Source organism: Echinops telfairi, unplaced genomic scaffold (genome assembly GCF_000313985.2).
Source record: "Echinops telfairi isolate 266 unplaced genomic scaffold, ASM31398v2 ScPeMD7_60;HRSCAF=208, whole genome shotgun sequence".
Taxonomy (NCBI): Eukaryota; Metazoa; Chordata; class Mammalia; order Afrosoricida; family Tenrecidae; genus Echinops; species Echinops telfairi.
This window is the reverse complement of record NW_022103958.1, coordinates 20,342,311-20,354,819: the sequence shown is the minus strand read 5'-3', so window position 1 is coordinate 20,354,819 and position 12,509 is coordinate 20,342,311. Positions and strand designations below refer to the sequence as shown.

General features: G+C 37.1%; 1 protein-coding gene across 3 annotated transcripts in view; it reads left to right on the top strand.

The window, feature by feature from the left end:
- The window catches only part of ELP4 (elongator acetyltransferase complex subunit 4), a 255,782-nt gene that overhangs the window by 105,870 nt on the left and 137,403 nt on the right, over positions 1 to 12,509 (top strand). The window contains exon 10 of one of the 3 annotated variants that reach the window (XM_045291037.1): positions 1,003 to 1,153. The exons of the other annotated variants lie outside the window; for them this stretch is intronic. Coding sequence (XP_045146972.1) covers positions 1,003 to 1,062 — 60 coding nt within the window. The 3' untranslated portion in view covers positions 1,063 to 1,153. Of the gene's footprint in view, positions 1 to 1,002; positions 1,154 to 12,509 lie in introns of those variants that run through there. 3 annotated transcript variants of the gene reach the window in all.

Below are 12,509 nucleotides of genomic sequence, written 5' to 3'. Positions count from 1 at the left end.
TTAAACAAAGACATAAAACAGCCAAGCAGCTTTGACAAACCATTTTGTTTAATCTCTTTTCAAATGAAAAGCTCTTAAGCAGGCCACTTGTCTTAACTGCTTGAAACCATAAAAAGAGAATTGCCACCAATAAATTAGCATATTTTTAACTTCATCACCACATGATGGTCAATGTGGCTTGGCACAGCTTTGGTGTTTGGGACTTCACCCTTAAGTGACCACTTTGGCCCTTTTTTGACCCTCTGCCCTCTTTAGCTGGCCACTTGATAAGGGAACTTAATGGTTCTCTCTCTTTTTCTCTTTTCCTTCACATTTGCAAGCATCACCAACCTATAAATCATTGTAAGGGCCCTATCCAGTGACAAATTAATGTGCCCTCCTCCTAATTAATGGTCATCAATGTCCTTAATTATCTAATCCTATTGAGAACAGTTAATAGTTAATCAGGCAGCCAGTTCTGCAAGCAGGTCGTCTCTGCATGAGTGTTAGAAGTTTCTCATCTGGGGATACTCCCTTGAAAAGGCACTTGAAGCCAGAGGAACAAGTGTAGAAACGGTGATTCTTGAGCTAATTTTCTTTAGTCCTCAAAAGAAGCCATTGACCAGGACCCCGACTCTGTAATTGTGCAAACCTTGTGTCACTTTTTCTGACAGAACACTGGGCATATTACCACAATATTGCTAAAAACGATTGAGGGATAAAGCCCGTGTTGCTTCACGTCTCACTGTTTTCCCTTACGTTGGGTTTAGATTGTTAGGACGCCTAGAAAGGCGAGTTTGGGTTTTTCCCCTACTTGACATCTTTCTCCCAACATGAGAATTCTGACGCTATGGTTTAAGGTTATCATTTTTATTCCATTCAAACTAAGAAAAGAGATTCCTGAATTAAAAATATACATGTGTGTGTGTGTGGTGTGGGTGTGGGTATGGGTGTGGTGTGCAGTGTGTGTACCCAAAGAGAAAGTGGTGAATTAAGTTTATGATGTCTTTCTCTCATTTGAAGTTGGAGTTGAAAAAAGAAAGAAAAGACTTTATAATGCCAAGTGTGACCCCTTCTGAATAACTTTAGGCTCCAATAGAGGCAGTACTTTACCACTGGATGTGATGAAAGAGCCACACATGTTTGGGTTCCATTTTCTCTATGTTTCCTCCTGCTATGCTAAACTAAAAGAGTCCTTAATTGATCAGCCTGTAGTTTAGAAGCAATATTTAGAAACAAAATACAAATGGAGAGTTGTTATTGTGTTTTAAGTTAATATTCAATAAAAATTATCAAAACATTCTATTACTGTTACCTTTTTTGGCTTATAGCATAATCTGTGTTTTGTTTTTGTATTTTTTTAAAATATGAACATAGGTTAAACACATTTTAAGTAATTTATTGATGTATGTGCCACAATATTCAAGTTGGTGATTTAAAAATATATCACTTAAAGGAACAAACTAGCTTAATAGAAGTATATATAGGTATGATTACAAAAGAATAAAATCATGTACTTTACCTAAGATTTAAAATTTTAAGTATAGCATTATAAAAAGCATATTTACACAGATAAACAAGTCTGTGGAGATAAAATGAAACTGAAACAAGAGTAGAAATTATTTGACAATAATTAGTTCAAGGATGTCATTATGTTGAGGGTTTGAGATCATCTATCAAATGTCAATGTTTTACTCTGTACAGCAAATAAATGTCTTTGAAAATTAGTCTGATATATATATATATTTCAAGATGCTTGTTGCTAACTTGTAAAGTTTAAGGCTATAATTTATCTGGCATGCGATTTGAGTCTCACTTTCAAGAGTAATGTAATTCAGAAGGTAGAGTGGAAATAACTTTTCTGCCGCATGCTGGTGGGACTGTTAATCTTGGTATGGACTCTGTGTCCATGGTCTGAATCAGGACAGGGCTGGACTCAAGGAGCCAAAGAAGGCAAGCATGGTCATCTATGTTTTTAGGACATCTGTTTTTAAAAATTATTAAATAAATTCCCTGTTTACTTATGTTAAATTTTGGTATTGTTTACTGATACCTACCAAGAGTATCTACAAGAGAATAACTTTAGCCAATAGTCTTTCATTTCTTTGAGTTATTTGGAGAAGGTAAAGAGTATTTCTTCCTTCTTTGCATGTTTACTGGTATTATTCGGATTCAGTGGGAAACATATGTCTAACCACACTTGCAACTAGTATTTATCAACTGAAAAGCTGTATAAAGTTGCCCCTCCACAAAATCCATAGCAGAATCATATCTACAATAATAACCCTAAAATCCTGCCATGAATTCTGGAAAAGTCAAAGAAAAATTTTCAAGTTTATTCAATATGATTGCAGTTTCAAAGACATAGCTTTCCAATTCTTAGCAAAGAATTGAAAATCCTTCTACATTTATAATTGCTTGGGCCAGCTCTAGCAAATTTGATTTACCGTCATATATAACAAAGAAATTCACTGTCCTTGATTCAATTCCAATACAGACACCCAATTAGACAGACTAGGATTGCTGCCATCGTGTTTCTAGGGCTGGAAGTCTTTACAGACGCAGACCGCCACCTCTTTCTCCTCCAGACCCACCGTTAGATCCAAACCACCAACCTTTTGGTTGGCAGCCAAGCATTTATAAAATATCTGTTGAATTATTATATGTATACACAAACATATATATATTATGGACGAGCTTTTTAAAAGTCAAAATGATACTGCTGTAAATAGTTTATAAGCATCACTGGTCAGGTGACACATAAATACTGCCTTCTCAGTTAAGTGTTACAAGATATATAACTTAGATATATAGCTTCACTTCTAAGCTGAAATAACTACTTACCCTTTATTTTTTTTTCAGTTTCTGCCATTATTTCTCTAGTGTTAAGAATATCAATTAATCAGTTTTTAAATATACAATAGTAAGCGTGATAAAAGTTTAATACATAAGCAGATAAGATTTGGTTGGATTTGAAATACAGCTACATTTAAGCTGCAGTTGAAGACACAATAAAAAGTATAATTTCATTTTCACTTCATTATTGCTTTGCTATTTTGGTTTTCATTGTTCAGCTTGATCATCTTAAAACATTCAAATAATTTTATAATACAAATAAATATACTGTGTTAGTATATTAGCTATATCTATTACTCAGAACTCACTCTCACTACCGTCAATCATTTCCTTGTGAGTTTCTGAAACTGTACTTTTCTATGGGAGTAGAAAGCCTCATCTTTCTGCCATAGAGCAACTGGTGGGTTTGAACTTCAGCCTTTGCATTTAGCAGCCCAACATACCAGCAGGACTGCAAAGAGAGTTTTTTACAGCTATGGAAATGGGTCAGTCCTTCCTAGTTCCAAAATTTAGATATTCTAAGGGCAGAATATAAAAATATAGACAAGAAATACAGAAAAAAACAGACATTTTAAAAACTTTTAATATAAGGACAAATGTAACTTATGTGGGCTTTTTACTGCTCAAAAATAATAATTATCATAAATAATGTATCTGATGGACTTTTAGATAAAATAAATATTGAGATTGGGAAATATCAAAGCATACCAAATTTATTTGATTGTCTTAAAATACATATGACACAGGACCTCTCTTCTCCAACGGGTTCCCCCCCCCCAAAATTGTTCATCCACTGTTTATTTAGTAGGGTTTTTTTAATAGCTGTTATTCTTATATACTTTCTTCATAGATGGATATTAGCATTAATGCCAGATAGCCTACATAAGGTATTGATACAGGTTGCCTTGGGAGCTCTGGAGATACGGTGATTAGGCATTCAACTGCTGACTGATAGGTCAGTGGCTCCAGGGGAGAGAGATGTGGCTGTCTGCTTCTGGACAGACTCACAGCCTTTAAAACCCTATAAGACAGTTCTGCTCTGTCCTGTAGGATTGGAGTCAACTCAACAGCAGTAGTAATAGAGTGCTTTACCAATAATGCTGTAAAATAACTGGGTACAGGATAAGCAGAGCTATTGGACGTTTTTTACATATTGGAGAAGTATAAACTCTTGCACATGACAACATTTTCATCTGCCATAACATTACTGGACAGCTTAGAGTGTGATGTGATAGCTTTGGTTTCCGTACTTCCCTACATTGATTTTCAATAGTTTATCTGGCTTTTACTTGAATGCAGAAACATGGCTGTATGTTTATAAGGGATAGTTAATGTGCCTGTTGTTCATAATGCTGTCACTGAATTAAGATAATGGAAGCATGAATGTCTGACACTGGAGCATTATTAAGTCCTAACATTATATGCCATGGGAGAAAGATGAGGCTTTCTACCCCTGTAAAGAATTGAAGTCTTTGAAACAAACAGGAACAGTTCCACCCTGTCCTATAGGGTTGCTATGAATAGGAATCAACTAGATGTCAGTGAGTTTGTTTAAACATCACAGACAATTGGTTAATTATTGGGCCGCTAACCAAAAGGTTAGGAGTTCAAACCCACAAACCATTCTATGCAAGAATGACAAAGCAATCTACTTCTGTAAAGATTGATAGCCTTGGTAACTATATTCAGCTCCGCACCATCTAATAGGGTTGCTATGAGTTGAAATTGCTACAAATGGGTTGGGTTTGGTCTTTAACACCATAGACAATAGAGTGTAATCTACCATTTCTAATAATGATTTCCCCTACAAATATTAGTTGATACTTCAATTAGTATCAACGTTAAACACAGATATATGGTAGATGGATTAAATCAGTCATCAAAAGTAAATCCAAATTAACCTTTTTTCTAACATAACTTTAATTTTCTGCATGTTTAGATGTTAACATATTCACTATATTACCAGTCTTTCACACACTAATGCTTTAATTCCTGAGTGATATAGACAGACATATAGTATCATATAGATTTCATAGACTCTCCGGAAGTTGGTTTAATACTATAGTCTAGATAATGTCACATGTCATACTGAGACTATCAAAAGTACAAACCACCTTAAAGGAGCACAGTTTTGAAGCCCTATCTAATCCTATTTTTACCCACTTTGGAATCTTAATTAGAAGAGATAAGGGAAAAAAATCATTTAACTAAAAGATTGTCTTGAATCTGTAGCGAAGGTATAATCCGCAATTGGGCCAATTAGTGAACCCCATAGTTAGCTATGCTGCTGCGAACAATTTGATTAGATCTGACACCATTCTAGTTCCCACTGTTGTTTTGCCTGGGATGATGGTCAGACTTCAAAGAGCCTGAGGCATCAGCAGGGCAAGGTTTGGAGGCCAGCTTAGGTCCGGTTGTTAATCTCTCTGCTAAAACCACAGCAGCGCTCACACAAAACAAGCTTACACGACACAATCATGCGGTATTAAAGTTAGGGTTGAGTCATGTCAGTTTGCCTTTGAGTTTTTGATGATTGACCAAAGATGGCTACATGACTAGACACATGCCAAAAGTGTACTGATTGGGTAAATTCTCAAAACATTTGAAATATTTTTTACTTCCTATGTAAATGTTGTGAAAGCTAATTCCCTTTGATCAAACTTCCCACAGTAATAGTGTTGCACTAGGTGGAGAGAGGAGGAGTGTTTCTTGCGAGCACAACTAAATCCCAACCTTTTAACTTGCCACTTCTTCGTAAAAATTTGCCTTTACATTAATAATTCCATAAGGGGCATATGGAAATTGTTGCTAAATGGCAAGCTTTTTAAAAATCTACTAAGCACATAGAAAGAAAAAAAACATTTTTCCTTTGAGTCATTTATGCCCACCGCCAATTTTTCTGAAATTTCTTTATAATTGTTTTCCATTTAAATGTTGAGTGAAGTGCCCTTCCAGGATGTGATCGCATAAGTGTTCTTTGCCCTGCGTCCTGATTTGCCGCAATACTCCAGTAATGGTGACTGCTTCCATTCTGAGAAACGCCTCCGGCACCGTGCTGTTACTCGGATGATGGAACTGCCATCATGCTGACTTCCCTGCGGCGGCGACGCCTGCTTGCTTCCCTGTTCCTTGCACTTGCTTCCGGCGAGTTGCTGCGAGGACGTCAGGGCTTCTTTTGAAAATGAAGAATAAATCCATCTTTGGCGATTGTACATCTTAAAGCTTCTGGACAGTCACCACCATCTAGGAGACAAAGCTTGTAACCCATTGCATCCAATGAATCCTTTTGCATTTGAGAAATAGCTTTTTTTTAATATCCCACGGTTCCTTGCCTGTGAACCATTTTTATATACAAAAATTCCTTTTGTAAGTTGAACTTTGCACTATAGTTTATAATTCATAGCTACGTTTGAAACTATCTATTTGAAATAGATGATTTCACAAAGTGAAAGTCAAGTGCCACTTAGGGGTCTCTCCAACGGACTCCACGGTATTGGTAGCGCAATGTTCTCACCTTGTAGACTAATATGATACAGGTTCAGCATGGTGTGAACTGCAGAGAGAAAACTCTTCTCCTCCTTCCTACTTTTACAAACAAAACATTCACGAGAATGATATTGCGGTGCTTGAAATACTTTTCTTAAAGTCACTGTCTAACTGCTGTAGCAGTTTGCTTTGTGGACACAGTACCGGTACTTCTCCTTCTATTTGATATTGGTCCTCTTGGTACTGCCCACTCCTTAGCACATCTGCTCCCAGAAATGTATTATTTACTGTGTCTAAGAGAGAGAAAAGAAAAGACAGATGGGAAATCACTGCACTCCCATTTCCTCACCTAAGTAATTCCTAGAAATTAAGTACATTTACTTCACCAGTGTATCTCCAGCGTGCCTGGAAGAGTAACAAGTGCACCATAGAGCTCAATAAATAGGGCATCCATGGACTCAGAGACAGAATAGCCTTGGGGATTTCTTTCTGTACATCCATGTGCTATATAACATCTGCTCGGGATAGCATCTGAACTAGTTTCATCCATGGTCCATTAAGAGTATAATAACGTTCAGAAATCTCAATCAGAGAGTAAGGTGTAGCAAACATGGCAGCTTCGTGCACACAACATGATAGATAAACTATAGTATTAGGGAGTTTCAAAAAGTCTTGGAAAGATTGAATTTTTTTCCACAAAGTTTTTGAATTTTCCTCATCCGCATGTCTTGATAGTCATAATATATATTTGTGTTATTGATTTATGTATGTATACAACTATGTTTTTAACCTGAACATTTTATTTTATTGTGTAACAGTGTATGCTTGACCTGTCCACAGCAACATCTGATCTCATGTATCGTGTATCTCTTGAGTGTTGTAGCATTGACTGTTTCATTTTCTTTTGAAATTGTTACTAAGAAGTGCATCGTGGCTCCTAAAAGCAGCAAACCAGTGCTAGTGCTAGCAGCTGCCACACACCATAGAAAAAGTATCAATTTGGAAGTGAAATAATTGACTTACCAACACAAAGGTAGAAAATCAGTGAATGCTGATTATGCTCCAGAATCATAGTAATCCTCAAAAACAAAGAAAAACTTCTCCAAGTTGTTAAAGGATCCACTGAAAGCAACAAAGCCACTGAAAATGGGAGAGGGACCTGTATCAGATATGGAGAAATTGTCATTGGCATAGGTTGAGGACCAGACACAAACATTGAAGATCACTGGTAAGGCACAAAGCTTGTTCAAGATGCTTAAAGAAAAAGCATGACAAGGCTCCGATATGATTTTGTGCAACATCCAAAGCACACTGTCCTATTTCCCACAGTGTATGGTGGACATTAAGCAGTAGTCCACCCTTATGCATGGGCATATATTCCAGGACCCTTGTGGCTGCCTGAAACCACAAATAGTGCCAAACCCTTGATATGCTATGTTTTGTCCTATGCATAGATACCTGTGAGGAAGTTCAATTTGTGAATTAGGCACTGTAGGAGATTAAGCTCAATAACTAATATTGAAATAGAAATGTTACAGTAGTATGCTGTAATAAAAGTGATATGAATAATGGAGTGAGACATTCTGTCACTCATTTAACATTTTTAGATGGCCATTGACAAGGAGTAACTGAAAGCACAGAAAGTAAAACTACAGGTTGTGGGGAGGCAGCATGTTTGTGCGGGTGGACCCTGGTCTACTTAAAGTACATTGAGTTTAATGCTGCCTCTGTACCTTTACACGTGAGTGTCCAGAATGTTCATCCCTCTGATCCTTTCAGATTTTTTTCTTGTCAGTTGTATCATAGGTTAAACATTCCAAGTTGCTTCTTAGAGAGACCTTCCCTGGCTGGTCCCTTTCGTCCAGCCTTCCACTGTCACACGTCCTGTTGTAACTCACAGTATAGCATTGATGTTGTGGCTAGGTGCCTACAAGTTGGTATACATTACTATAAATGTATTCTCCACAACAATGACGACATATCTCGTTTACAACCAATTCGATGGCAGCTAGCAAAAACAACATCTTGTTTACAGGTACATTTTGAATATATGCAGTAGATGTTCAATCACTCATTGTCATCAAGTCAATTCCCTCTCATACTGATCCTATAGGAGAGTGTGGAACTCCCCCACATGGTTTGTTGTTGTTGTTCTTCTTCTTCTTCTTGTTAGGTGCCATCGAGTTGATTCCAACTCATGGTGACCCTATGTGTAACAGAACAAAACACTCCTCAGCCGCGCCCCATCTTCACAGTTGTTAGATTTGAGCCCATTGTTGCAGCCACTGTGTCGCTCCATCTTGCTGAGGGTCTTCTTGTATGCTGCCCTTCTATTTTTGCAAGTACAATGTTCTTTTCCAGGGACTGGCCTCTCCTGACAACATGTCCAAAGCGCGTGAGGCTGTAAATCTTTGCGGGAGCACACTGCCAATATTGCTCTCCCATAGAGCTGGTGGTTTCAGACCGTTGACCTTTAAGTTAGAGGCGGACACTTGAACCACTGCACCACAGTGGACCCTGGGGACACCATGCTGGGGTTTTATGTTGTTGTTATTATTTGGTGTCATCAAGCCCTTTTTGACTCATAGAGACCCAATATACAGCAGAACAAAACACGACCTGATCCTGTGCCATCCTCACAATTGATACGTTTGCGCCCATTGTACGGCATCTATGGCAGTCCATCTCCTTGAGGGTCTTCCACTGTTTCACGGCCCCTCTGCACTACCTGGTATAATATCCTTTTCCAGGAGCTGGTCTCCCTGATAACACGCTATGTATGTGAGATGAAATCTTGCCATCCTGAATTCTAAGAGCATTCTGGCTGCACTTTCTCCAAGACAGATTTGTTTGTCTCTTGCAGTTCGTGATACTCTTAACATTTATCACCAGGCCACCATTCAAATGTCGATTACTCTTTGCTCTTCCTTCTCTCTTGTGCATACGAGGTGATGGAAAATGCCATGACTTAGGTCAGCTGCCCCTTAGTCTTCAAAGTAACGTCTTTGCTGCTTAACCCTTTAAAGTAGTCTTGTGCAGTGGAATTGGCCAATACAATACGTCATTTGATTTGTTGACTGCTGCTGCTGCTGCTGCCTTTTTGTTTGTTTGACTGGTACTTCTGCAAGTGCTGATTGTGGATTCCAGTGAGATAAATCCCTTGAAAACGATGTTGTCTATTGGTCCAGTTGTGAGGAAGGTCGTTTTCTTTACATTGGGTTCTAATCGATACTGAAGGCTGCCGTTCTTGATTGCATCTGTCAGTGCTGAAAACCACTAGGCCACCGGTGCTCCTCAGCAGGTTGTCAGTGAGCTTCCTCCAAGCCTGAAGCCGCATTCTCTTCATAGGATCCACTTTGTCCGCTCATTTGTGCAGCATGCAAACGGAATGAGTATGGTGAAAGGATCCAATCCTGACACACACTTTTCCTGATTTAAAATCGTTGTTGTAGTCCTTGTTCTGTTCCAAATGACGGCCCCTTGGTCTATATACAGGTTCCACATGAGTACAATGCAGTGTTCTGGAACTCCTACTTTTCACTATGTTATTCATAGTTTTTTATGATCTATTTTAGTATATAAGTGAAAAAAAAATCTCTGTCCTGGAGTGTTTTCCTTAAAGGAACAAATATTGGAGGGTAAATAAAAAGTATTGGTACTCAGGTTCCAGATCATATGGGCACTGGTTTATTCAAAACAAAATATGTTTAAACACTTGTTTAAACAAGTCCTCTCAGTAATGCACTTGTCTTAATCTCATAAGGATACCTTCCCCCCAAAATATGTTCAATCAAACAGTGGCTTTCAAGGGGATCTGCTGATTCCACTAAATTCAAGTCAGCCCAGAAGACTGCTGTCTCTTTGGAATTCCAATGGGGAAATATTGGCTTATCATCTTGAAGAACACTAGGTGATCACAGGGGCTTACTAGAAAGAACTTAAGAAAATTGAAAACTACACTAGTAAGAAAAAGTCCATGAATTTTGCAACAAGGAGTTTCTCCTTCATGACAGTGTACCTGAACCTCCTTTACTGGTTAACCTACAACCCTAACGATGCCCCTTGACACTTTTTTCTTGTCCCTCATACTCAAAGAACATTGAAATGGAACACCTTTTGAATCCCTGGAGTATTCCAAAATTGCCATTTTGATGTGTAAATCAAAAGAGTACACAATTCTTTGCAGAAAGGTTAAAGAGATGGAAACACTGCCTTTAGAATTCAGTAGACATAGATGAAGGTAGTGGCAAGAAATAATGTCACATTTTGATACGTTTTGTTGAACAAAGGTTTTTGTGATTTTGTGACAGTACTTTTTGATTCACCTTCATATGCATGTGTATAAGAAGGGGCTCCTGAAAATTCATAGAAAAAAATACATTATCTTTCTATTCTACTTTTAAAAAATTCTGTGTCTTGGAGTATTCTCCAAAAAAGACTGAATATTGGTGAGTAAGCTGAAAAGTATTAGTACTCAAGTGCCAGTTCATATATGCACTGGTTTATTCCAAGTAAAATATGTCTAACATTTGTTTAAACAACTTCTCTCATTAGGGTACCTTCAAAAACTGTCCAATCAAAATTAAAATTCATGGCAAAAAATTATTCTGTCCCTAGCCATCATGCAAGCATTTCTACTCTAAAATATACTGTAAATGATGAGATTTAGATATAAAAAATATTTAGATAGCTTCACTCTCATACAAGGCTTTGTCAAAAAAGTTCCTGGAAAAGTAGAATTGAAAGAAAGTGGAATTTTTGCATGAATTGAGCATGTGTGTTGTGTGTGTGTGTGTGTGTGTGTGTGTGTGTATAAAACAGTGACAAGATTTTTATTTACCATATTTTTAACTAATGTCTAAACTTTTTGCTATACTGTAGGTCCTTTACTAGAGGAAAAATGAATTTGTAAAAACTAGAAAGCCAATCCCTACAGCACTTTCCACTTCAGTATGATTCCTGGGTCTTAGCACCCTTCAGGAAAGAAGTATTCCCATTTTAAAAAATGTGATTTTCTTATTCCTGACAATTGTTTGGATGTAGTTCAAAAGCATTCCAAATGTAATCACAGTATATTCTTATTATATACATTTACGTTCTGTATTTCTGTACTTTTGAAAATAATAGTATTTTATGGTTCTCTAGATTGTTTTATATCTGTCATCAAAAATGACCTTGTGAGATCATTGAAATGGATACAACATTAACAAACTCAATTTTTCAAAATTCTAATTTTTTCCTTCCCTTTTATCTCTACTGGTTTTATTAACGGTTTGATTCATACATATTAGAAGCTATATTTTTCTTTTGTAAATGTTTTATCAGAAGTTTTTTTAATATTATTTTTAACCAGAACTCAGGCATAACTTTATATGATTGCAAAATAATTTGCTCTTGAAATTTATAAAATTAGTAAGAAGTTTCCTGTAGTTTAATGACAAGAAATTATAGTCTGCATTCAAGATATGTGAGATTAAATATAAGTTCTTAGTGTACTACAGGTAAAATTTGAGGGACCAAAATAAGTAAGTAGAGGAAATTTGGGTGTGGTAGGAATATCTTTGACCATAAAACTAATACAGGAAGGCTCTAATTTTGCATTTTAAAATTTAAGCTGAAATTAAAGCCAGGCAAAGTTATGACTGTGAGAACTCCACGCCACAGTGGATACATCATAAAGTAACCAGTTCAGGGTCTTTTCCTCTGCTATCTGAAGTTCACTGAACTGTTGTTTTGTCAGGTGCTGTCAGGCAGCCTTCCATTCTTATGGAGATTTAAACTAAATCATGTTGTCATGAGCCTTCCAGAAGTAAGATACCCAATATAAAGAATTTAAAACACTGAGTATTTGGTTTCAATTTTTTGTAAGACTGTCAAAAATATAGTTCTGATTAAATCCGTTGTGCTATCTCTCTGCTGGTGCAGGGCTGGGCCGTGTCTCCCTCGGTGGTGCACAGGGTCTCTGAGTCAGAGCCGACTCAGCAGCCCCTGACAAGGACAACGACACCACCATTCTGTACTGAATCCCATTGCTTCAGATAAAGGACTTTTGGACTGTCTTAAGTCATGTGTTTGTCCTTTGTTTTGTTTTTTGTCATGTGTTTTTTAGGCATATAATTCTTCACAAGAAAATTGGAAGTAATATACTAACCCTTCAAATTATATAGTCATTCATAAAAAGATGAATC